Source organism: Littorina saxatilis, linkage group LG2 (assembly GCF_037325665.1).
Source record: "Littorina saxatilis isolate snail1 linkage group LG2, US_GU_Lsax_2.0, whole genome shotgun sequence".
Taxonomy (NCBI): Eukaryota; Metazoa; Mollusca; class Gastropoda; order Littorinimorpha; family Littorinidae; genus Littorina; species Littorina saxatilis.
Window position 1 is genome coordinate 34,896,699 of NC_090246.1, and position 26,809 is coordinate 34,923,507.

General features: G+C 37.6%; 1 protein-coding gene across 1 annotated transcript in view; it reads left to right on the forward strand.

Annotated features, from left to right (window-relative positions):
• The window catches only part of LOC138952780 (uncharacterized), a 219,007-nt gene that overhangs the window by 66,570 nt on the left and 125,628 nt on the right, over positions 1 to 26,809 (forward strand). The window contains exons 22-47 of the mRNA XM_070324514.1: positions 1,270 to 1,347; positions 3,319 to 3,420; positions 8,060 to 8,124; positions 9,598 to 9,768; positions 11,191 to 11,358; positions 12,055 to 12,174; positions 12,881 to 12,994; positions 13,407 to 13,523; positions 14,036 to 14,155; positions 14,831 to 14,947; positions 15,782 to 15,898; positions 16,247 to 16,363; positions 16,686 to 16,802; positions 17,138 to 17,254; positions 17,588 to 17,704; positions 18,095 to 18,211; positions 18,520 to 18,636; positions 18,941 to 19,057; positions 19,403 to 19,501; positions 19,838 to 19,954; positions 20,283 to 20,399; positions 20,725 to 20,838; positions 21,153 to 21,269; positions 21,583 to 21,702; positions 22,709 to 22,825; positions 23,360 to 23,782. Of these exons, the coding sequence (XP_070180615.1) occupies positions 1,270 to 1,347; positions 3,319 to 3,420; positions 8,060 to 8,124; positions 9,598 to 9,768; positions 11,191 to 11,358; positions 12,055 to 12,174; positions 12,881 to 12,994; positions 13,407 to 13,523; positions 14,036 to 14,155; positions 14,831 to 14,947; positions 15,782 to 15,898; positions 16,247 to 16,363; positions 16,686 to 16,802; positions 17,138 to 17,254; positions 17,588 to 17,704; positions 18,095 to 18,211; positions 18,520 to 18,636; positions 18,941 to 19,057; positions 19,403 to 19,501; positions 19,838 to 19,954; positions 20,283 to 20,399; positions 20,725 to 20,838; positions 21,153 to 21,269; positions 21,583 to 21,702; positions 22,709 to 22,825; positions 23,360 to 23,782 (3,332 nt within the window). The remainder of the gene's footprint in view (positions 1 to 1,269; positions 1,348 to 3,318; positions 3,421 to 8,059; positions 8,125 to 9,597; positions 9,769 to 11,190; positions 11,359 to 12,054; positions 12,175 to 12,880; positions 12,995 to 13,406; positions 13,524 to 14,035; positions 14,156 to 14,830; positions 14,948 to 15,781; positions 15,899 to 16,246; positions 16,364 to 16,685; positions 16,803 to 17,137; positions 17,255 to 17,587; positions 17,705 to 18,094; positions 18,212 to 18,519; positions 18,637 to 18,940; positions 19,058 to 19,402; positions 19,502 to 19,837; positions 19,955 to 20,282; positions 20,400 to 20,724; positions 20,839 to 21,152; positions 21,270 to 21,582; positions 21,703 to 22,708; positions 22,826 to 23,359; positions 23,783 to 26,809) is intronic.

A 26,809-nucleotide genomic window follows, 5' to 3' on the forward strand; every position in this document is an offset into this window, starting at 1 on the left:
TCATCAATCTTTGCTTTCAGTTCAGTGAGAGAGCTGGTGAAAGATGTTATGAAAAGAAGTAGAAGTAGCTACTGCAAGATTGAGGCTGGAGACCTTGGTTCCTTTTTGTCAAGCTTGTCATGCAATGCAGTTTGCTTAGGATTGAAAAATGATACTTAGGATTGAAAAAACGATACTTAAGCCAGGCAGGTCAGCTCTTTTGCCAGCCATGTAAACAGACAATCAGATGCTTTTGGATTTGCTTATCGCAACCTTCCCATTCGCTTTTTTCTAATGCTGTGAAAACATTTGGGCGTCAACTCTCTAAAGGAATATTAGAATGTCTTCATCTTACGGTTTTAGGATTTGGAAAATTTTCTTCTTTATTTTTGCCTTGAATAAAAAATGGAAGAAAAAACAACACCCAAGTGCAATTTGTGCTTTGACCTAGAAAGTAAAAAGGTCTTTGAGATGCAATCTCCTTATATTTGTTTGCCTTTTCATTTATAAGTTTGAGAGTTTGGATTTGTAAGTTATTCATTTGCCAGAAATGGACAAGAAAATAAGACTTTGGAGAGAGGTACATGTATTTATTTTAATACTTAGAGGTTTGTTTAACTTTGGAAACAAAATGGTAAAAATGATGAGGTTAGAAATTGTGTCAATATTATATTCAGCAGTAAATCCAAATGACAGTATGCCTGTTCCAAGGTTAAAGAGAAAGAGATCATCTAGGGGTAATAACTTGTGCTGAGCCCCAAAGTCCTGGTAAATGTACAACGCTCAATTCCTGTGTTTGGCAGTTCCATCTATATCTTAATCATGGTTTGTCCGTCTTCTTCCCTTCTAACATTTACTCAGATTTGTGTCAATGCATGCCATTTGTGCTGTAAATTGTAACTTGTCTGGCCAGGATGGTAAGTATTTGATCGTATTGGCAGAATTATAATCATACTTTGAGCTGTATTTACATTTGTTGATAATCATGTACCAGAGAACTACTTTGATGCTAGAGTTGATTAGGGTAATGTGCAGTGTATATGCTCTTACTCATCAATGTGGAAGTGTACAAGGGTGCCGGGTATGTGGATGTGGGCTATGAAGCGTTGTACATTCCAAATGGTTCATGTCAACCTTGTTGAAACTGACTCTTGATTTTAGATTTACAGCCCTGAAGAGATGCTGACCCCAGTATTTCCCTCTCCCTTGGCCAGTTTTTCTATTTTTCGTTTATTCTCTTTTTTTCTGCCTGGAAAACTAGTTCTTACCTAGACTTTGTGACTCTCTTAGGCGCACAGGGATCCTTTGGCCGCTCTCGGAGCGACAATGTGTTCTCCGATTGGAGAGACCCCCACCCTGAGCTGCAAGGTAACACGAGCCGTGAGGTATCATGGCACGTTGTGCGGTGGTGTAGTGCGTTCGTGCAATGGGGCGTGATGGTGCTCACAGGTGCATGACTCACAGAACACAGTGTGTGTTTGTGAGAGCTCTTGACGTGTAGTTCCGGAGCGTTTTGCGCATGTCCAGTATAGACGACGCACCCGTGTACTGCAGAGTTTTACCTTCATTGATAGATTAATCCATTCATACTTCCAGCACCTTTATTAAAGAGAGTGGAGATTGTATATAGCCGTTTGTACTGATTGGATTAATCTTGTAATGTTTCAAGCATTTTTATCAAGTGTGTGATATTTTGGATGGATTTTAATTGTCTTTTATTCTGGCGCCTCTTACAGTGACGATTTACCATATTGATACTATACTCTTTTCTCTAACTGCATTTCTTTTATTTTATATTACATATTATTTTCAAGCTCTTACTTTTTTGTTGGTTTTTCACAAGTTTGGACAATCTTTTGTTTATTGTGCTTGAAATTGATATAACAAAAATCCAACTTGCATTAGGGTCTTTGTGACTAGAAAGTTAAATGTATGTGTTCCATTTGCTTCAGCTCAGACTGCCCTTATGTTGTCAAAGCTTGTGTCTGGCTTAGATGATAGTGAATAAAGCAAAATGTCAGGGTTAAAGCTGATATTTAAATATGAAGACATATGTGAAACAAGATAAATCAATGCACTAAAATAACAGGGCTAAAGCAGTATGCAACTAATGGAAAACTCACTGCAATTTGTTTCTTCAGATTTAGCATATTTCAGCACATGTACAGGCAAGACCCACTATCCTAGCTTAATCTAGAGAAGATACGCCTCATATGAAGATTTGCAGACATATTAATAGTGCATATGTAAGCAGAGGTCTTTTTTTCATTCTCAGAGCAAGTAGTGTAGTGAAACATAAAATCAAGATGTAAATTGAAAAATGAAATCAGGATGGGTGGTTTAGGATATGTAGGGGAACAGGCAGCTTATAGCACAGAAGAGTAAGAACATCCGAATGCCAGGATGGAAATAGTTGTAGGCAGTTTAGAAAAGAGAAAAAGTCATGGGCTAGTTTGGCTTAAATGCAGAATTTAGAAGTTACAGCTTCTTTAAACTTGTTTGTTACCTTTGGACTGACCTGTGTTAGACTTAGAACATCTAAAGGCATGGTTTAGATGTGGTGGTTTCCAGTAGCAGAATCTTTTTTGGCCTTTCCTGGAGGTTTTAGATGATTTTGCATCCTGTTTTTTGTAACTCATTTTTCTCATTGATAAGTTTGTTCATTCATTTTAAAACCCAGAGATGTTCAGGGAAAGGGAACAAAGTTTTCTAGTTCAATTTTTCTTGTGATTTTAAGACTTCTTTTTTTAATTTTTATTTTTAAAGAACTTGCCTAATTTTTAGGTCCCTCTCTCTTTTCTCTTTCTAGGGTTTATTTGTTACCCTTTTTCTCTGATAATCCTGCAAATTAAATGTACATGTCTTTTGGATGGCATTGAAGAAAGTTTTTTTTCTTCTGATTTGGACTCTTGCTCATAAAAGCATTATTTGATTTGACATTTGAGGCAGAAAGTCCCTATACATTTTTTCTCAGTCTTTTCTACTTCTCATACAAGGATGACATTTTTACTTGAAAACTTCATTAGATGTGTATATCTGGTAGATTCTAATGAGAAATTCTACCAATGAGTTTATGAGCTTGATATTTGCTGATTAGAACTGTGTGATTTGGTAGCAGCTTAGGAAGAAAAATCGAAGAACATCCAAGAAATTTTGAGCAATTTTCTTTCAGTCTGTCAGCTTCTCTTGCAGCGAATGAGGACCCCTCTTCAACTCGGAAAAAAAAAAAGCCAGTTGAGGAATCAGAAACGTCTGTAACTGCTTTGATATGATCAGGAAGAATCTTGGTTTGTGGAGCAGTTAATTAACACTGTGGTGTTTGTTGTTTGGCGGGTGCAGCGGACGACTTCATGCCACAGTCCCCTCTGTTCGGTAAACCACTTTCGGAGCAGCACGTGTACTTGCCCTATTACGAGGGTGCGAAAATGCAGATGCACGGCCGTAAGTTCTCTGTTGTGCTGCATCCATCCACCCGTCCGTTCATCCCTTTTCGCCATCCCTTGGACTGCTCTTGGTGTTGTTGTGACCGTGGTGCATCTTTTTGAGTTGAATGCATTCGTCGTCGTGCGTGGATATTTTTGGTTCTCTCCGGTTTTGTTCTTACACACAGGTGGAATTGGTCTTCCTGGCAGAGATGTTTTGCTGTCTGCGTTCGTGCAGTTTTTTGTTTTAATTTTTGTATTTGTGGGAGGTTTTTTTTTTCTTTTCTTTTTTTTGAATCCCTTTTTGATACGACTGATGACCAAAAGCTCTTTTTGCTTTCTTCATCAAAGCTGGTGCCCTCAGCTCCTCAATTTTTATTGATTTCTAATATTTTTGTCTCCAACATCTGTGTGAAATAGTTTTTTTGTTATAGTATCTATTCGTGCCTCCATGTTTTCAGTTGGTTCTGATTGCTTATACTTTGTTTTTAATGTTTTGTCATTTTGCCAGGATGCTGCTTTTGTGACAAGTTTTTGCTGCCATGCCTTGATGTGATTGACATGAACGTGCAGACTTTACTAAGGATATTTAGAGACAACAGAATTTTGTGTTTAGTTGTGTTGCTTCTTGTTACTTTGCACAAGCCTGGTTTGCACATCCCATGACGATTATGGATTACTACTAACACACAGGTTGCAGAACCTTAGCGTCACAAGTTTTGAAGCAAGCCACCTTGGGATTGAAGGATTTGGGATTTAACTTTTGACTTGATTTCACCTTAGCTTTGGAGATTTCATTGTTCATTTTGTTTTGAATCACTCAGAGGTGGTGGTATCTAGATGGTATATATGATTTAGATTCGAGCAGGGATATTTTCACTTAAAGACGAAGCTGTTTGTAAAATCTTTGGGAAGAAATGAACCCAACATGTTGCAGACATTTGAAGGGAGGAGGGGGGGGGGGGCGTAGGAGGGAAGAGGGTGTACTGAACTGTGTAATATTAAATGTTGCAACAGTCCTCACACACACTCACGCACACACACCATGTGAATGACCATGAATAAGTTTAGCTTTGAGACAGTTAGGTTTGAGCAGCTGTCATTGAAAGCATGCATTAACAGGTCATCGAGCTTGCTCAGTGTTGTGTCAACGTTACATATTTGTTAACAAGCATGCAGGGTTGTAAGGGAAAGCATCCAATTTTCAGAACACTTCAACAACATTTTAGCACAATCCTTATTCTTTGGTGTATCTCATTGGTGTGTGATTCCTTTGATTTAGACAACAACAAAACCCCATCAATGGTGCTATGTGTTGTGACAACTGTTTCCATTGAATGGGGAACCTCACTGCGAGTTATTCATTCATTTTGCTGTGGTTGCATCTCATTGAGTAATTGTCAGGCTATGAAGCAAGCACAGTTGAATCAAACTGAACATTATTTTCCATTTAAAAAATACTTTAACTGATTGTTTTGATAGAAATGCCAGATGAATGATGTAATGGGCTATCACAGCTGTGCTTATTTAATAAGTTTGAGTCTTTGCATGATTTATGTAATTAAATCTCTTTTCCATTTTATTTGTTTTTGTATTCACACATTGTGGTTTTTTTTTCTCCAAATCAAACAAAATCTTTGCTAGTGCTAGCCAATGCAAAAACAGAACTTTTTGTAGGTCAATGCAACCGTGAAAGTTGAACCGCATTGAGGTTCCCGTTTTCAAACCATCTCTGTTGCGTCCGTAATGTTTCTCTCTATGTTGTTTTCTTATCAGAATCGCCCAGTTTGTTGAAGCCTAATGACAGTGAGTAACGCAGCATCTTCCAGTACTGCTGTTTGCGTACTCTGTATTGGTTCTTTGACATGTAGACACTATTTGGTTTTCACCATGCCATGATGACTTGCTGTGTACTTGTGTGTTATGTAGATGCACACATTTCTTCTTGTCTGCGATTGGTCCATGTAGGCTCGACTTGGCAGACTTTACTGCATTGCTTGTATAATAAAATAAAATAAAAAGTAAAATTTTTATATATTTTTTTTATCAACTGTTTATTTTAAACAGCATGCTGCCCCCATTTTTTGGTCACAGATGCAGCCTGGGAGTAGTGGGAAAAGCTTGAATAAAATCACTTTTTTTTTCTCTCAGCAAAAAAATTGTTATTTTATTAACTTTTTCTGCAAATTTGTTTTGCTCTTGATTGCTTTTTTGTGAAAGGGTGACACGTTTTTTTGTGTTTGAAGCACATACGTTTTGGTTTTGGGGGTGGTTTGTGCAGTGGGTTGTATAGGTTTGCACGGATATGACAATTAATTAAGAAGCACTTTGGACCTGAGCACATGGGAATGGTGTGGGTCTGGATGGGTACTGTGGTGTGAATTGTAGAATGAACTGAGAGGGAATAGCATGTAGCAGCATTTGTGCGCTGTACTGAAAATCCATGTGGTTTTGAAAGCTGATTGTGTTAATGATGAACATAGAAGCCCAAAAAAGAAAGGAAAAAAAAAAAAGAGATTTAAAAAAAATATTTTATGCTTAATTTAGGGCTGAACGGGAATGGGAATATCATAGTTGCTTAGCAATAAAGCTCTGCCTTCCTGTCAGCATTGAATGTCAGCAGATCTCTGTCAATTCAAGTTGATGCACTGAATTGGACAGAGAAAAGAACATTGGCGTAGGGTTGGAAGAGTAAAAGGGAGGGTTAAAGGGGCAGTTAGGGTGGGGGTGGGGGAGAGGGGGGAGGATTTGCTTGAGTAGTTCCCAGTTGTAAAGGTATAAACTTTGAAAAACATCTGAGGAAACCTATTTGGCGGGAAGGTACGGATACCACAAGTCTGGGTGATGATTTGCCAGCTTAACTCATGCTTTGGAAGATTTTCTCTGCTGGGTTATTTCAATAACCTTATCTTCGTAGTTTCCTTTTTCTGAACAGACCGCATAAAAATGGCAGTTCAGTTGATCATAATCATTTTCTCTCCTTTTAGATGTTATGTGCTGCTTCAAAGTTAATTCCTCTTCACTTGCTCTTGAAATGCAATCTCGTAAGATTTAGTTGTGACATCATTCTTATTGTAAACGAATAAGATGCATACAGTATGGCTTTCAGTAACTGTTGATAGGCTTAGTGGGTGAAGGGAAAGAATCACATTAGTGTCTTAGATGTTGCTGTTTTCTGCACTATTCTGCTTTAATCAATGTATTTATTTTTAAGGGGTTTGGGTGAGACGATCAATGAAAAAAATCTTTTATTGATTATTCCTCACCGTGATGACTAGTACAGTGTTTCTCATCCCCTATAACACTGCATCTACATGTATTATGTACACAAAATTCATTTCAGATGACACTGTAGAGCTAAAAGGGTGAGGTGGGGAGAAACCCAGTTATATTATTTACAAACTCCCAAAACATAATCATACTGTCCATACTCTTTTTTTAAATTTTTTATCATATCTTGAGATTTTAGCATCTTGAATATCAGAAGTTCAAAATATGTCAAATGTATGTTTCTGAATAACTGTTTGACCCGCTCTTTTCCAGACGTTGAATGCAGCCATTTGTCCATGCCACTAACCAAACATCCCCTAGTATGAGCTACATGTATACTGTATTAACCTCCCCTTGATTTTACTGTTTGATACTTTTGGCATGTGTTTTTGATCATGAAAAATGTTCAGGGTTTTGTTTTCTATCATTGTATATATGGGTATATGTCTGAATTGGTGGGATGAATTGAATGACCTATTAGGGGAAGAAGGGGGGGGGGGGGGGGGGGGGAGGATTTACATGAAACTGTTTAATGTTGGTGGGATGGGTTTTTTTCTTTTGTCTGCGGAAAATTCTTTACATTTTGCAGCTTGTAGTTGCACTCTTAACAGGCAAACTGAGATGCTGAGTTTGTAATTTTAGACTGGTTGTTGATGACTTTGTTGTGAAGAAATGTTTCTTTTGTTTCTGGTTTAGCTTTAAATGTTTTTCTGAAGTTAAGATAAATCTCATTTTGGATTATTTGAAGCCAGATGCAGCTGCACCAAATTTGACATGGAAAAGCATCCTCATTAAGGGCTTGATAGAAGCATTTGTGTCTGTTAAATATACAGTGAATTGTGAAATGCTGGTGGTGCTCAAGTCTGAGTACTTTTAGTGTCTTTCAAGGGATGTCAATTCTGGAGAAGACGGCAGATTTATTCATAAACTGATACGCAGTACATGTATACTGCTTTGAAGTAGGCAGTTGCTGCCAGACCTCAGTCGTTAAAACAAATATTGCAATCCTTTCTCTGTCTTTGTGTCTGTTAAATATACAGTGTATTGTGAAATACTCTTTCAGTAAATATACTATATAATATATATAATATATAATATAATATAATATATAAGTATTATTTATATAATATATATAAATTTCTCTGTCTTTGTGTTTGTTAAATATACAGTGTATTGTGAAATAAATTCTCTTTCAGTATCTTTAAATATTTAAGAAAAACATTATTTATGCACCCATATAAGTCACTGTTAAATTATTTATAGTAGTACATGTACAAAGTATTTGTAGTTATCATCAGTCAGCTGCGGACAATACTAATGGCTCAGATTTGATCTTATGTGTTCAATTTGGAGGGGAAAAAACTCACACACTCTTGGTTGGTTTGCAGGAGAGGACAGCATTTCTCTGGAACGCGGTGGCAGCGTCTCCCCTATGGAAACTTCCTTTGACAAGGTACAATATTTTCATGAGTGTTTGTCAACTTTTAACTCAGGTTTTGTACTTGGTCTGCTGTTTTTGACTGCAGCCAAGCACATGCTTGTAGAGTTACAAGTGGAATGTTGTATAGCTCTAGGCTGTGTGTTTGTGGTCAAAAGCAGATTATCTATTTTGTGCTGTGTGTATCACGTTTGCTTGTTTACGTTTGGTATTGTTTTGGAGTGTGATGGCGTTCTTTGAGGATGTAAGTTAATACATGTATGGTGATGATTGTTTTGTCTCAGGTTTTGTGTGATTAGCTCTTGATATTGTGTGTACATGGATGTGATGTGCAGACCATTTTAATACAAATTATTTTTGTATTGCTTTTTTAATTTTTTAAATTTTATTTATTAATGTATTCTCATACATAGTTTAAATTGAGCTGTGCAAACTCAAAGTTACTTAAAAGTTCTGTTGTCAATTTCAAGTACAATTTGAATTTTTTGTGTGGCAAAAGAGCACCCTTAAAAGTCTGAAAGACTCAAAAGTTTTTGATGTCCTAAACAAGGAACTGTAAACTCGATAAGAGGTTTAAGATAAGATGTTGTATGCCTGCATGGCAACAAGACAATGAACGTTTAAAATTTGTGATGGATACTATAAAGGTAGCCATACTTTTTTTTCTGAAATATTTTATTTGACTAATTGAAAATTCCGAATAATGGTGAAAATATCTAAAGTTTGTTTGCTAATGTTTTTGTGAAACTTATATAATTTCAAATCGGGCGGGGAAAAAAGCGGAAAAAGAGTTATTCATTATGGATGTTGCATCCAAAGCATAGCCTCATAAGTATACAAGAATTTGTTGGATGAAAGGCAATATTAGAAGACCCGGTGTGAATGAAAGCAGTGCTTGATGCTTTTCAAATAACAGTATAAATTCTGATTGCTTTTCTTACAATACTACAGTATCACTAGTAAGAGAAAGTTGAGGTTGAAGCTTATCTTGACCTCTTTTAACTTTATCATTAATCAAGGTGTGAGATTTTCCCCAAATCTGTATCTTTTAAAAAAACAAACATTTGTTTTAATCCAGAAGCTTGTTTTCCTGATATGGAATTGTTCTTTCACTTATTCATAATCTTGCTTATTAATCTTTTTTAATTAACTTTATTTATTTGTTGTTTTAATTTTCATTTATGTATGCTTTGAAAGGGTATTCCTTTTTTTCTAATTCAAGTTTATGTTTGTTGTTTGTGTGTGTTTTAAATATATTTGAATATTCACAGTACTTTTGAAACAGCTTATTGTCCGTCTCTCATCCATCTATTTATTTATTTATTCAGAGTTATTGTATTGCATTTGTATCACTATCAGTCTGTGTGGCGTCTAGTGCACGATGTGTGTGTGCGTGTGCGAGCTTACTTCCCTTCCGTTATGCTTACCTCCCTTGTGTTTTGTTTTTGTTTCTCTCTCTGCGTGTTTGCTGTCGTGGCATTGTGCCAGGATAATGTCTACCGCTATCCCTCCACTGACCCGCGAGAACTTCAGCATCGTGGACGGCAAGTTAGCGAGATCGGCGCTGCCATGCACTATCCCTCTTACCTAGACAGCGGTCCTGACTATGAGGCAGAGATGAGATATTACCATGGCGACACACTGTCGCCCAAGGACAAGGTAAATTATCCCTCTGTGTAAGATATTCCAAGGTGACTTAAGGACACAAGGTAAAAAAAAATATCCCTGCGTGGATATTCTTGGGATGACGCCTTTGCTTTTAAAAACACAAAGTAGGAGTCCGTACAACGCATGCAAAAGAAAAAGGAACTCATTGTCCGCCATGATGCAGAAATGATGTCATCGGTTCAAGAGCAAAATCAGAATAATTCGCCCATTCAGATAAGTGGTAAGTAGTAAAATAAATTCTGAGTCGATCGCTTTTCGATACCCACATGGTGTATTTGCTGGAGAACTTGTGAGGACAGGATGATGTGTCAGAAGTCTTGGCTGACTTGCCCTATTGTTTGCCGTAGCTCTTAACTCTGAGACTTGAGCATGCCATTTGTCTAATGATGTTCCAGTGGGGCATTTGAATGTTAAACCTGTGCATGCTTAGATTAGAAATTAAAAGCTGTTACGTTTTGATGGCTTGACATTGGTAGTTGCCCGAGCAGTGGAATGTGATTAACTACATGCACTAAAAATCTATTTATTTTGACATTGTGATTGGTAGTGCCTGTGAGTTTTAGAAGTACAATCTGAAGATTTGATTCTGTAGGTTATGTATTAGGTTCATTATGCTTGATTCTTTACTTTCACATTCTGTTTTATGTTCTTTAAATGTATTTTCTTTTCAGTAAGTGTCAGTGATTAATATCACATGCTGTTTTTGCTTTAGCACAAGTCCCTGTCATCAAATCTTCTTTTAGATGTTGTAAATATTATGTTTTCTGTCGCTTCTCAGTTCTGTCAAATGTTGTTGCTCTAGCAACAACAATGTTGATGTTAAATGTATGTTTATTTTTTGTTTTCTTGGGACAGATTCGTATCCCTTTACCTCGCATCCCAGCCTCTTTCATACAACCAAAATATGGCTACTTCATTTCACAAGCAGCTTTTTGAATGACAAACTTGAAAAAAAGAGAACATTTTCTGAAACTCAAATTATTGTTGGCCAGTGCTTTTTATTACCCCTTTTAGCTTTTTCTTTGTAAGTTTGCTTTGAAAATAGAAAATGGTTGGCAGTTGCAGTTGGGAGATAAATAGATTGCAGATGAATAATGTTTGTAGAACACAGAGATAAATAGATTGCAGATGAATATGTAATGTTTGTAGAAAACATTCTATTCTGAACATTCCATATTGAAAAGCAGCGCCATCACAACAACAACATATCTGCTAGAGAAGTATTATTTTAGAGCCCTGCTTCTTTTTACCCCTCATGAGGCAAACAAAAGTCCTTCAAAGATGTCCCAAGAAGACATGATGTGTTGCATGAATTTTTTTTCATATTGATGTTTTACTTTTTCCGTTTCTGCTTTTGTTTCTCTTCTGTTACGTGTTGGCTTCGTCGTACACCCTCACCCCCCTCCTACATAGGAGGCCGCCAAATCTCGCAATGACAGCGTTTTTGGCGATGGCTATTCCACTCTGGGTCGGGACTCCATGATGGGAGAGCCCACACTGCGCTCCGTGGAGGACAGAATAGGGGATTATGAATATGATGATGAGTTGAAGTATGTGTCCGACGATGCTGTCCTCAAAAAGGTAAAGACTCAGCCATTCCTCGTCAGCCATCTTGCATGTCTGCTGACCTATTTATTCATGAGTTTATTTATGAACTTACGCATGTTGCTGCACGGAGTTCAGAACAGACGGTTGGAAGTGTTGGGATGCATTGTGTTGCAGGGTTGGGTAGCAGTTGCTGTTGTGTTGAAGATATTGGAAGCTAGGGATATGTTGCTTGTGCTTGAACATTTAATAAGCCTTCGTTTAGGTTTTATATTTATGGCAGAGAAGTAGAAAAGTTGAGAAAAAACAACCCACCTCAGATATGTAAGAAAGAATAATAGAACTGAGCATACAAAGGGTGTAGTACATGTTTTATTGTTGGGGTTTTCTTTTCTTTACTTTCCACTCTTTTTCACTTTTTCTTTTTCTTTCTTTTCTTTCTTTCTTATGCTAACTTTTGGGGGTGCTGAAATGTATGTTTGTTTCCCTCACAAGTACCAGTGACAATTTAGATAAGCACGATTCCCCTGCACATGGTTACACATGAACTCGGCAGCTAAAACGTTTTGGTGCTTGTTATGTTGTGAGACTTAAAAATGCATGAACTGTTTTGTTTCTGTACGTTCGTTTGTGTTTGCACTGAAAGTTCAGTTCACTTGTTTATTTGACGAAATGTTTGTTTTATTTTGTAGCTGCATGTTGTTGTTGTTGTTGTTGTTTTTATTTTTGTAGCAGCCGGAATCACTCAGTGTGGAAGAACTGTTTGCGCAAGAAGCTGGTAAAATGAGAGCCGCTGAGGGGGGTGCCCGATACTGGCAAGATTCTCTCGCTAGAAGCGATGATGCCCTAGCTGTAAGCACCGGAAAATTTCATTAAAATTTAGTAGAAAGTAGAAATTATGCCAAGGGGGATTTCTGTAGATTTTAGTTTAATTTGTTCTGTGAGATATAAGAAACCAAATGAACGTAAGCGCTATAAATATAGACCACAACAAGAGTAGGTGAGAGCAAATCTCCAGCCAACTGAGAGAATAATAAACATTGAAATTAAAAAGTGACTTCATCCTCAAAACTTGTTCCGTGAGGTTAATATTCAGAGAAAGGAGAAGAAAAACTAGAGTTTCTATAGTTACCGTATTGGTACTGTTTGGGTGTACATTAAAAGGAAACAGCATAGGTGCTGTCTAAATCAAAACTTTTACTGCAGTGTATTAATTATACCTCTCTATAAACAGCAGAAACTAAAAAGCAACAGTAACTGTTTTTCACTCGAAAGTCTCTCTGTGACCTTTTTTCTTTCATGCCCTTTGGTATTTTACTACTAAAATCTGTATTAATTTCTGACGTTTGTTTTGGTTTGTTTGTTTTCAGTTTTAATTTAATTTTCTTTTATTTTGTTCTTCTTTGAAAAATGAAGGTGCTAATTAATTATTTCTCCAATGATAGTTTAATTTAATTTTCTTTTATTTTGTTCTTCTTTGAAAAATGAAGGTGCTAATTAATTATTTCTCCAATGATAGTTTGTTCAGCGGTATACCATGGTAACCTTTTCATTATAGCAGCCTGGGTCCATGGAGGAACTTTCCCCACAGCATGCTAGTAAGAGAAAGGCTGAAGAAGGTGATGCCCAGTTTTTGCCAGACTCCCGTGCGAGGAGTGGTGACACCGCAGATGTAAGCGTTTAGAGTTAGCTTGAAGTCAGGTTAAGATTAGGGATGTAAGTAAACAAAAAATCGCATGAATTTTTGATTTGCGTGAGAACCAGTCAAGGCAAAATTTGTGCCCGTGAAGTCAAAACGCGCAAGTAAAGGGCAAAATTTAAAGGTTAATTTTATTTATTATTGCTCAGTTTAAACCTGTGACTGCAGTGCATTCATCCTTCTTGAATAGCAGTAATTTTAAAAAAACTGGATTTGTCATGACACGTCATTTTTAGGCTTGGCGAAAATAGCCTGATGAAAGTATATCATTAAGAAGGTTTTGTCCGTATTTTCTTTATTTTATTGTCATTATTTTTTGTCATTTTGGTTTTTGTCTTTTTTGTTGTTCCTTTGTTGATAGTATGTCCTTTTTTTTTTACAACAGCCTGAGTCTCTGTTTACGGAAGAACTGTCACCCCAACAAGCTAGTAAGGTCAGGGCTGTTGAAGGTGTCAACCAGATTTTGCCAGATTCTGGGGCAAGGAGCGACAATGTCTCAGCTGTAAGCACAGAGAATCTTACTGAATTTAGAAAAGAAAGATGGGAAAATGTAGTTATTTTTAGAAGATAAGGGTTAAGTTGTTACATCATTTTTGTGTGTGGAGTCGGTGGAAAGAATTGAAGGAAAGAACAGTCAGAATAGTTATTCTTGGTGGTGGATTCCGATATGATTGACAAGAAAGCTGTCTCGTTCTTTGATCGCAGCAACGTGTACCACCACAGTATATTATTTTACTTCCTTCAATAGCAGGAAGGTTGTGAATAATAATCCTTGTACAGTACATATTTATACCTAGCTGATGTGTGTATGTTAGAATCCTTCTCTTAACCTGCTTCTTTCAGCATCATGTTACACTTGAGTTGATCCTGTCTGCTTTTCACTTGTAAACTGCACTTGTCTGTGTTTATTGCTTCTTTCATTGCTCTGTTTAGAGTCAAGTTAAACCTTATTTATGCATGTTTATGTTGTGTGTTTCGTGTCTAGCTGCATGTTTTATTTGCCTCTTTTTAAAGCAGCCCGAGCCTGTCAATATGGAAGAACTGTCTCCCGGACAAACTAGTGAGAGAAGGGGTTTAGAGAGTGGTTCCCAACTTTCGCCAGACTCACGTGCTGGGAGCCACGATGCCTCAGCTGTAAGGACTGAGAACCCCTTTTAGAAGGAATAGAAAGGGTAGAAAAATAGATATGGGGGAGGGGGGGGGGATTGTAGCTAGGCCGATATAACCTGACAAATGTTTATCTATAACCAGCTTTTGCCATTCATGATGTACTTTGTTTTTATTTGTGTGATGTCAGCTGTTCAAACTTTCTTTTGTTTTTCTGTTTGTGTCTTTGTGCCTTTCTTGAGAGTATGTCCTTTTCCTATAACATTTTGAGTCCCGTTTTATGGAAGAACTGTCTCCTGAAGAAGCTCGTAAGATAATTAAGGGCTGTTGAGGGTAGTGACCAGTATTGGGCCAGGTTCGCATGGTAGGAGTGGAGATGCCTCAGCAGTTAAGACAAAACATCGATTTGAAAATAGATGTAGAAAAAAGAGTAGAGTAGTACATAGTAAAGAGTGTTATTCATGGGTTTTTGTAGTGATATGACGATGCATATGAGAGATTCTGTGCTTAATGTGAGAAGAAAGCTAATCTGTAATGTGAAAGTATGAGAAATAGAGTGCAATATCATTTGTAGTAAACTCTACAAAAATGTATTTATTTGTTTATTGGTACCTGTGTTTAGATTTATGTGTATTTTTGTTGATGTTGGTTTTGTCAGTGTGTTTGAGTTTGTGTGTATGTCCTTACTTTATCTTTTTATAGCAACCAGAGTCTCAATTTACTGGTGAACGTTCCCCTGAAGAAGCTAGTAAGATCAGCGCCCTTGGGGATGGTGACCAAAACTTGCCAGATTCTTGTGGTAGAAACGACAAAGCAGCTGTAAGAATTGGTTCACATTTGAAAGTAGAACTAGGATAGTATGTAGTGTTAAACAGAAAGAGGAGAGTAGTTAGAGAGAGTTATTTCATTTGTTGGTACTGAATCGATTTTGCATTTGAAGGTTTACATGCACTTAGCAGAAAGAAAGAGGAGTGGAAAGTTGAAAACCTATCACTTTATAAACAAACAAAATGGTACTTAACTCTACAAACAGTCATTTGTTTATAATGAATTTACTTGTTTCTGTGCAAGTGTTTGTTCAAGTTACCTTTGTTGATACTTGTAGTGATTTCTGAGTGTGTTTTAGTTTGTATCGTCCTTACTTCCTCTTAATATTGTCCTTATTTTCTCTCCATCAAAGCGACCTGGGTCCCGCTTTATGGGAGATGGTTTCTCCGAAGAAGCTAGTCAGATTAGGGCCCCTGAGGGCGGTGACAGATACTGGCCAGATTCTCGTGTTACAAGTGATGATACCTTAGCTGTAAGATCTGAGAACTCATTTCAAGCTTTTAAAAGTAGAAATAGGAAAGTAGTGTTAGAGAGACTATTCAAGTTTTGGTATCTAGAGATGGGATATTATTAACTGCGTTTGACTTAAAGAGGTGGAATTGGGAGAACATTTTAAAAAGCAGACGTTACAAACTGAGAACTGAATACAATGCCTGAAGAGATGTGTATTCTCACTTGAAGTAAACACTAAAAATACTCTTTTTTTTTAAATTTGCAATTATTTCTTGGTCCTTGTGTTGAGTGTTATGTTTAATGTACCTTTCTGTGTGCAAGTTTCGTGAGTGGTTTTTTTGTGTGTTTGTATTTACCGTTTCTTTCTTGTAGCAACCTGGGTCACGATATACAGGAGAACTGTCCCCTGAAGAAGCTAGTAAGATCAGGGCGCCTGAGGGCAGTGACCAATACTTGCCAGATTCTCGTGGTAGAAGCGACAATGCAGCTGTAAGATATGAGAATTTGTCTGAAAGATTAGGTAGAATTGAAAAGTAGTGTTCGAAATGTTATGTTTTGGTAGAGATGGGATTTCTGCCTTTGACATTTAGAGATGGAATGGGAGAAAATTGAAGAAAGCAGACGTTACGTACTGAGAACGGGATACAATGCCTGAAGAAGTGTGCATTCTCACTTCAGTTCAAGTTAACTCTAAAAACACTTTATTGTGTATTTTAATTTGCATTAATTCTTGGTATTTGTGTTGAGTGTTTACTGTAATGTTTAATTGACCTTTTGTGTGTAGGATTTGTGAGTGTCTTTTGGTTTGTGTTTGTATTTACTGTTTCTTTCTTGTAGCAACCTGGGTCACGATATACAGGAGAACTGTCCCCTGAAGAAGCTAGTAAGATCAGGGCGCCTGAGGGCAGTGACCAATACTGGCCAGATTCTCGTGGTAGAAGCGACAACGCAGCTGTAAGATCTGAGAATTTGTCTGAAAGATAAATTAGAAATAGAAAAGTAGTGTAAGAAATGTTATGTTTTGGTAGAGATCGTATTTCTGCCGCTGACATTGAGAGATTGAATGTGAGGAAAAGAAGGAAAGTAGATGCTGCAGACTGAGAATTGGTTAAAATTTAGAGCCTATAAGAAGAAACTTTTATTATCACTTGTATGAACTCTACAAACATTGAGAGAGAAAAATAATGATTTCTGTTTATCAGGTGTTATTTTCTGTTGATGTTGGCTCTGTGAGTGTGTTTTGTTTTGTATCGTCCTTATTTTTTATTTCTTGTAGCACCCTGGTTCCCACATTACGGGAGAACTGTCCCCTGAAGAAGCTAGTAAGATCAGGGCCCCTGAGGGCAGTGACCAATACGGGCCAGATTCTCGTGGTAGAAGCGACAAAGCAGCTGTAAGAACTGAGAACACATTTCAAAGTAGAAATAGTATAGTGGTGTCAAGAGAAGAAATGTCAGATTTTGTAGTGATAGGATTTTTGCATTTGACGTGTAAGAGATTAAATACAAGGAACAGGAAGAAAACAAATGTTTCAGACGGACAATGGGGTAACATTTTGAAGAGAAAAATTAGACTTTGATCTCATTCATAGTAGTAAAGTAAAACTATACAAACTTTTTTTTCTCTCATCGTAATTGTGTTGATTGTTATGTTGAAGTTACCCATTTTATATTTTGCCTTTGCGAGTGTGTTTTGGTTTGTGTTGTCCTTACTTTCTATTTCTTGTAGCAACCTGGTTCAGGCTTTACGGAAGAACTGTCCCCTGAAGAAGCTAGTAAGATCAGGGCCCCTGAGAGCGGTGACCCAAACTGGCCAGATTCTCGTGGTAGAAGCGACAAAGCAGCTGTAAGAACTGAGAACACATTTTAAAGTAGAAATAGAAATAGCAAAGTAGCGCTGGAGAGGATATTTCATTTTTTGTAGGGATAGGATTTTTGCATTTGACTTAAGATATTAAATACAAGAAACAGGGAAAAACCATATGTTACAGATTGAGAATTGGGTAACATTTTGAACAAATAAATTAGACTGGGTTCTCACTTGTAGTAAAGTAAAACTATACAAACTATTTTTTCTCTCATCGTACTTGTGTTGATTGTTATGTTAATTTACCCTTCTGTGTGTAAGGTCGTGAGTGTTTTTTGGTTTGTGTTTGTATTTACTGTTTCTTTCTTGTAGCAACCTGGGTCACGATATACAGGAGAACTGTCCCCTGAAGAAGCTAGTAAGATCAGGGCGCCTGAGGGCAGTGACCAATACTTGCCAGATTCTCGTGGTAGAAGCGACAATGCAGCTGTAAGATATGAGAATATGTCTGAAAGATAAAAGTAGAATTGAAAAGTAGTGTTCGAAATGTTATGTTTTGTCTGAAAGATAAAGTAGAATTGAAAAGTAGTGTTAGAAATGTTATGTTTTGGTAGAGATGGGATTTCTGCCTTTGACATTGAGAGATTGAATGGGAGGGAGAGAAAGGAAGCAGATGATGCAGACTGAGAATTGCAGGTTAATATTTGGAGCATAAGACAAACCAATTGTAGTCTCACTTGTATAAACTCGATCTACAAACATTGGGGGAAAAAAACCAAAAAACTTCTTGCTACTCAGTTGTTGAAAGTTATTTTCTGTTGATGTTGGCTCTGTGAGTGTGTTTTGTTTTGTATCGTCCTTACTTTTTGTTTCTTGTAGCACCCTGGTTCCCAGGTTACGGGTGAACGTTCCCCTGAAGAAGCTAGTAAGATCAGGGCCCCTGAGGACAGTGACCAATACGGGCCAGATTCTCGTGGTAGAAGCGACAAAGCAGCTGTAAGAACTGAGAACACATTAAAAGTAGAAGCAGAAATAGTATATTTCAGATTTTGTGGGGATAGGATCTTATATTAAGAGATGACATTTTTTTTAAAGAAGAAGAAACAAATGTTACAAACCGAGAATTGGGTTAAATTTAGAATCGAAGAAGAGACTTGGATCTCACTTAAAGTAAAGTAAAACTATACACACTTTTTTTTCTCTCATCGTAATTGTGTTGATTGTTATGTTGAAGTTATTCATTTTGATTTTGGCTTTGTGAGTGTGTTTTGGTTTGTGTTGTCCTTACTTTCTATTTCTTGTAGCAACCTGGTTCAGGCTTTACAGGAGAACTGTCCCCTGAAGAAGCTAGTAAGATCAGGGCCCCTGAGGGCAGTGACCGATACGGGCCAGATTCTCATAGTAGAAGCAACAAAGCAGCTGTAAGAACTGAGAACACATTGAAAGTAGAAGTAGAAATAGTATATTTCAGATTTTGTGGGGATAGGATCTTTTAAGAGATGACTTTTTTTTTTTAAAGAAGAAACAGATGTTACAAACTGAGAATTGGGTAAAATTTAGAATCGAAGAAGAGACTTGGATCTCACTTAAAGTAAAGTAAAACTATACACACTTTTTTTTCTCTCATCGTAATTGTGTTGATTGTTATGTTGAAGTTACCCATTTTAATTTTGACTTTGTGAGAGTAGCTTGGTTTGTGTTGTCCTTACTTTCTATTTCTTGTAGCAACCTGGTTCAGGCTTTACGGAAGAACTGTCCCCTGAAGAAGCTAGTAAGATCAGGGCCCCTGAGGGCAGTGACCGATATGGGCCAGATTCTCCTGGTAGAAGCGACAAAGCAGCTGTAAGATATGAGAACTCATTTCAAAGTAGAAGTAGAAATAGTAAAGTAGTGTTAGAGAGGATATTTCAGTTTTTGTAGGGATAGAATTTTTGCATTTGACTTTAAAAGATGAAATTTGAAAGAAAAAAAAGAAGAAACAGATGTTACAAACTGAAAATTGGGTAAATTGGGGGATTTAGAACTGGAGAAGAGACTTGGTTCTCACCCATACTAAACTTGACAAATGGTTTGTTTCTCTCTCGTGGTACTTGTGTTTATTGTGATGTGAAAGTTACATCATTATTTTGGTGTCAGCTTTGTGGGTGTGTTTTGGTTTGTGTTATTCTTAATTTCTCTTTCTTATAGCAACCTGGGTCAGGCTTTACTGGAGAATTGTCCCCTGAGGAAGCTAGCAAGATCAGATACTGGCCCGATTCTCATGCTAGAAGTGGTGAAGCCTCAGCTGTAAGAAGTGGTCACATTTTTTTTAAGTAGAAGTAGAGATAAGGGAGTAGTGTTTTAGAGTTTATTCAAGTTTCAGTGATGATAGGATTCCTGTGTTTGAGGGGAGGAAGTGAAAGGAGGCAGATGTTACAGACTGAAAATTAAAAGAAGAAAAAAAAAGAGAAGAGATTTGTGTTCTAACTTGAAGTAAGCTCTACCAAGAGAAAATTCTTAATTTTTCATTTATTTCATTGTACATGACATGTGTTAAGACATGATGGTTTCGTTACCTTTGTTGGTGTCAGTTTCTGGTGTGTGTTTTGGTTGGTGTTTGTCTGTACTTTCTCCTTGTTGTAGCATCCTGGTTCCCAGGTTATGGGTGAACGTTCCCCTGAAGAAGATAGTAAGATCAGCGTCGCTGAGGGTGGTGACCAGTACTGGCCAGATTTGCGTGGTAGAAGCGACAAAGCAGCTGTAAGAACTAAGAAAACATTTCAAAGTAGAAGTAGTATAGTGATGTTAACAAGGATATTTCAGATTGTGTAGAGGAAGGATTTTTGCATTTGACTTTTAATAGATTAAATATAGGGGACAGGGAGAAAACAGATGTTACAGCCTGAGAATTGAGTAACATTTTTAAAAGAAGAAATAGACTTGGTTCTCACTTGTAGTAAAGTAAAACAATACACACTTTTTTTTTTATCGTACTTGTGTTGATTATTATGTTTAATTTAACTTGTTGTGTGTAAGTTTTGTGAGTGTCTTTTGGTTTGTGTTTGTATTTACTGTTTCTTTCTTGTAGCAACCTGGGTCACGATATACAGGAGAACTGTCTCCTGAAGAAGCTAGTAAGATCAGGGCGCCTGAGGGCAGTGACCAATACGGGCCAGATTCTTGTGGTAGAAGCGACAAAGCAGCTGTAAGAATTGAGATTACATTTCAAACTAGAAGTAGAAATAGTAAAGTAGTGTTTGAGAGGATATTTCAGTTTTTGTAGGGTTAGGATTTCTGCATTTGACTTTTAAGATATGAAATTTGAAAGAAACAAATGTTACAAAATGTCAATCGGGTAAAATTTAGAACTGGAGAAAAGACTTGGTTCTCACCCATACTAAACTCGACAAATGTTTTTTGTCTCTCGTGGTATGTACTTCCGTTGATTATTATTTTAAAGTTTCTTATTTTTGTGTCAGCTTTGTGGGTGTGTTTTGGTTTGTGTTATCCGCAATTTCTCTTTCTTATAGCAACCTGGGTCAGGCTTTACTGGAGAATTGTCCCCAGAGGAAGCTAGCAAGATCAGAGAGGGCGGTGACCGATACTGGCCAGATTCTCATGCTAGAAGTGGTGAAGCCTCAGCTGTAAGAAATGAAAACTTATTTGAACGTAGAAGCATAAATAAGGGAAATGTGTTTTAGATTTTTTTCAAGTTTCAGTAATGATAGGATTCCTGCGTTTGAGGGGAGGAAGTGAAATGAAGCAGATGTTACAGACTGAAAATTAAAAGAAGAAGAGACTTGTGGTCTTGTAGTAAGATCTAAAAACAAAAATAATCTTACGTTTTCATTTATTTCATGGTCCTTGTGTTAAGACATTATGGTTAAGTTACCTTGTTGATGTCAGCTTCTTGTGTGTGTTTTGGTTGGTGTTTGTCTTTACTTTCTCTTTCTTATAGAACCCTGGGTCCCGCTTTACGGGAGAACTGTCCCCTGAAGAAGCTAGTAAGATCAAGGCCCCTGAGGGCAGTGACCAATACTGGCCCGATTCTCGTGCTAGAAGCGACAACGCAGCTGTAAGAATTGAGAATACATTTGAATGTAGAGGTAGAAGTAGGAAAGTAGTGTTTCAAGAGGTTACTTGTGTTTGGTACCAATACAATTTTGCGTTTTAGAGGTAAAGTAAAAGAAAACGAATGTTGGAGACCTAGAACTGGTTAAGATGTAAAGTATAAAGCAGAGACTTGTCTCTCATTCTAGTTAAGTGTACACAAAATGACATATTTATTTATTCATTTATTTGTACTCGTGGAGAGTTACGCCAAACGTGGATGTTGGTTTTGTCAGTGTGTTGTGGTTTGCGTTATCCTTACTTTCTCTTCCCTATAGCAACCTGGGTCACGCAATACAAGAGAACTGTCCCCTGAAGAAGCTAGTAAGATCAGGGCCCCTGAGGGTGGCGACCAGTATCGTCCGGATTCTGGTGGTAGAACCGACAATGCATCCGCTGTAAGCACAGAGAAGTGGCTAAAATGATCAGCAGAGAGATTAAGTAATTGGGTGGGGGATATGAGTGAATTTCATGTGTAGTTGACATAGCTTTGCATTAGGTCAGATTGAATAGTTTCAGAGGGAAGAAACCCCCCGCGGGTTAGGGGGAAGAATTTACCCGATGCTCCCCCGCATGTCCCCCGCATGTCGTAAGAGGCGACTAACGGATTCTGTTTCTCCTTTTACCCTTGTTAAGTGTTTCTTGTATAGAATATAGTCAATTTTTGTAAAGATTTTAGTCAAGCAGTATGTAAGAAATGTTAAGTCCTTTGTAACTGGAAACTTGCATTCTCCCAGTAAGGTAATATATTGTACTACGTTGCAAGCCCCTGGAGCAAATTTTTGATTAGTGCTTTTGTGAACAAGAAACAATTGACAAGTGGCTCTATCCCATCTCCCCCCTTTCCCCGTCGCGATATAACCTTCGTGGTTGAAAACGACGTTAAAACACCAAATAAAGAAAGAAAGAAAGAAAGAGGGAAGAAAAATGTGAGTTCGCTCTAAGAATACTTTTGTGATTGAAAGTAGGCTTGTAGCTGATGAAGATGCGCCTCAGTAGGATCGGAAGAAGAGTGAGGTTGTTATATGAGTTTCTATCGCAGATTATCCAGGAAAAACTGGTATAGTACTGTCAATGTAAAATATGTATGTACTGCAGTGTATTCCTTACTATCAACTCGTACAATGTATAAACTGTATGGTTTCTCTGCACATCATTATGCATGGCCGAAATCCACAGATAAAAATGTACCCGAAGTAAGCTTCCTACAATATAAAAGTATACCAATTAGTATAGAGCCTATATATTTGTCCAATCAGTTTGAAGTTCAGCTCAACAGAGTTTTATATATTTAATTTACATACCTGTCATTGTCTTTGTTGTGAGTTAAATTCAGCCTTATTTTCTCTTTTGTTTTTAGTGTGTGTTTTAGTTTGTGTTGTCTATATGTTTTTTTTCTTGTAGCAACCTGACTCCCGCTATATGGGAGAACTGTCCCCTGAAGAAGCTAGTAAGATCAGAGTCGCTGAGGGCAGTGACCAATACTTGCCAGAATCGCATGCCAGGAGCGGCAAAACTGCTGTAAGAACTCGGAACCCATTTGGAAGTAGAAGGGAAAATAGGAGGAGGAGAGTTGTAATGGATGGGATTTTGTATGGGTTTTCATAATTATACGATTCTGTTTTATGGGAGGTTGAATAGGTTTAGCGGGAAAAGGGTGCAAGAGATCTAGCTGGTATCATTTCCCATATAATTTGACACGACATACAAGATATGCTGCATGTGCAGATTGTTGTCAGAATTATGTTCATAATCAAAAGCTAACATAAGTGTACCCGTCCCTGACTTGAATTAAAAACTTATTCAGGGAAGCACTTTTCCCAGCACATGTTTTATACTCTGTTAATGTTAAAGCACATGTATGTTTGTTTTAAACTGCTTTCTTCACTTTATACTTTTATGCTAATCTAATATTCATTTAAGTCTCTGCATGAACAATAGTCTTGTTTTGTTTTTAGTCATGTTCATAATTGAGTTCCCTTCTGTGATATGTTTGCTGTTTTAGCTTTTGTTGCTAGCTGCATGTTTTGGATTGTGTTGTCCTTTTCTTTGTAGCAGCCTGAGTCTCTCTTTACGGAGGAACTGTCCCCACAACAAGCTAGTAGGATGAGGGCCACAGAGGGGGTTGCCCCAAAGTGGCAAGATTCTCTGGCTAGCACTGACATGGTGTCATCTGCGAGCCCTGAAGCTGTACTGAGTGGGTCGTATTCAGCTGACAATGCTTCGGGCGAGTGGAACAAAGTGGTGTACGCCGGCACACGCACTGGGCCCGACTCCACCTCAGAGAGTGTGGATACCGACAGAACACTCCCTGACGATTCCGAACCTGCTTGGGCAGAGGAAATGAGAAACCCGGACATGCACCCCATGTCGGCGGCAGAAACGAGAGACATTGAACTGACCCCTGGGTCTGCCACAGAGTTCTGGAACCGTGGATTGACACCCATGTCGGCCAACCGAGGGATAACGCCGAATAAAGTAATAGACGCGGGTGGTGCCAGAAAAGCTGTTTACCTTTTGCTTCAACACTTTTACACAGCTGTATCATCCTCGCTTGATATCTTCCTTTCCCAACGTGTTGGGTTGTATTGTTTTGGCCTTGCTTGCTTTGGTTTCAGACAGCTATTAATCATCTAAACGCTTTTTGAAGAGCTCACTAAATATGGCGGTTACAATGTGGGTGCAAAATGTTACCAACCTTAGTGTGTACACCCTTAATGGGGGAAATAAAGCGCACCTGGGAACACTGCTACAGTTTTGACATCAGTAGTGTCGTAATTAATGAAGGGTTCATGTATCTATCATCATTGCCACCTTTCGAATAGTGACTTCGTCTTGTTGAAAGAACTTGTTTCCTGCCAAAGATCTTCTGCACTAGTCACATACCATTCTATTAGTCCACAATTCACAGGTGCCTGGAAAAGAACCTAATAGTTTTCACCAAGTAGTTATTTTTGTCTAGCCCTCATTGTTAACCTGTAGTTGAACATTTTCACTGTAGCATCCGAACATTCCACATATCCCAAAAGTTGCCACAACCACTCCATCATGTACAACTTCGCTGGCATTGAAATGACAGCATTTCTTTTACAGTTCTCAGGTTGCAATGCTTTGCTAATTCCATTTCTTTTTACTTCTTTAATGATGGGTTTTATCCCTTCCACAGCAGGACATTTTCTCTCTCTCTTTTTACATTTAGTCAAGTTTTGACTAAATGTTTTAACATAGAGGGGGAATCGAGACGAGGGTCGTGGTGTATGTGTGTGTGTCTGTCTGTCTGTCTGTCTGTCTGCGTGTGTGTGTGTAGAGCGATTCAGACCAAACTACTGGACCGATCTTTATGAAATTTGACATGAGAGTTCCTGGGAATGATATCCCCGGACGTTTTTTTCATTTTTTCGATAAATACCTTTGATGACGTCATATCCGGCTTTTTGTAAAAGTTGAGGCGGCACTGTCACACCCTCATTTTTCAATCAAATTGATTGAAATTTTTGTAAAGCAATCTTCGACGAAGGCCGGACTTCGGTATTGCATTTCAGCTTGGTGGCTTAAAAATTAATTAATGACTTTGGTCATTAAAAATCTGAAAATTGTAATAATTTTTTTGTTTATATAAAACGATCCAAATTTACGTTCATCTTATTCTACATCATTTCCTGATTCCAAAAACATATAAATATGTTATATTTGGATTAAAAAAAAGCTCTGAAAATTAAAAATATAAAAATTATGATCAAAATTAAATTTCCGAAATCGATTTAAAAACAATTTCATCTTATTCCTTGTCGGTTCCTGATTCCAAAAACATATAGATATGATATGTTTGGATTAAAAACACGATCAGAAAGTTAAAACGAAGAGAGGTACAGAAAAGCATGCTATGCAGCACAGCGAAACCACTACCACGCTGAACAGGCTCGTCAGTTTCACTCTGTTTTGCACAAGCGGCGGACTACGGTCATTGTGAAAAAATGCAGTGCGTTCAGTTTCATTCTGTGAGTTCCACAGCTTGACTAAATGTAGTAATTTCGCCTTACGCGACTTGTTATTTGTTTTTTTGCCAAGCTTGTGTTGATTTGCTTTTCTGAAGCTCTCTATTGTAACTTAAGCATCAAAGTTCATACTTATATACGTTTTATAAGTGGGAAACTTACTAGCCTCATCTTGTTGGTGAAGGGTTACACCTCTGGATCACAGGTAAATGGACTAATTTTGGGGACTGCATCGGGATTCCTGGAGATGGTATCAATGCAGTCCCAGAGTTTGATGGTGTTTTTGTCGGTACTGTGGTGGTTTTGTTTCAAATGTTCTGTTTCTAACCCTGTGTACATGGTTCTTCTACAGCTAAAACAAAATGGGAAAACTTAAAATATTACATGCATGATATTTTCTTGGGACATGCAATGACCAATTTCCTACTAAGCTTGAACGGAAGCATGAAGATGGTTCAGGCTTGACTCACTTTTTTATATAAAGTATATTGTGACTTCTGGTTAATGGTCCTTGAAAAGAGATCATGGTATTGTGATTTCCTTTGTGTGATGCAATGTTCTGTTATGACTGCTGACATGGATTCTGATCACGCATAATCAACACACATCCACTCATGCATACATGTGCACACACACAAATTTCACAGATAAATGAGTGTATATTATATTATGATTTCTCAATAGTGTAGCATTTGTAATATAGTGTTGCAGAGGCTTTTTCAACAGTTTTGTCAAGTTGGCTTTGCAGCAAAACTTTGCACTCTTGTTTCCTTCACACTAGCTTTCTAGGATGTAAATACAATTTGGTACAGATAGAGGCCTTTCTGCATATGCTCTCCTATGCAAGCTTCTTGTTCTTGGCAAGATGTTTAGTTTACTTTTAATGAACTGCCAGTTCCACAGGTAAATAGATTTTCTTATAGCTTTCACTATAGAGTACCTGAGATAAAAGTTTGAGCTTGCAGCTATCACAGTCGACCAGCAAGAGTTGTCATTTGCATTTAGATCTTTAGAAAGAGAGAATGAAAATAGTTCAGTATCATAATGCCTATCCATTTCACTTTAAGTTTGAGAATGTTTATGAGAATGTTCAAGGAAATATCTAGCTGAGCAAAATTATTCTTAATTGTCAGGAAGTTTTTAGTTCAGGCTGCCTTGTTACAGTTCTATAAAGATTAGAGTGTACTTAACAGAAACTGCCTTTGTATTCCAATGACTAAGAAATTGAGAGTTGCAAAAGCAGGCTGTTCAGGTTGAGATGTTAAATTGGTACATCTGTTGTTGCAAGAACAACTGCTGCAATGAATGATCGCTGTAGCTAAAGACCAAGAGTTAATTAATGGCCAGCTAATGTGTATTTTTAGAGGCCTTTGAGTATGCAAAGAAACTTGTTTGTTCGACCAAAAGCCTCAATGGAATTAAAACTTGCACCAAAGAAAGGTATTACAGCAGACTTCCGAGAAGCAGCTGCATCTGTGGTACGATCAAGTTCAGCTTTTACAATATCTTA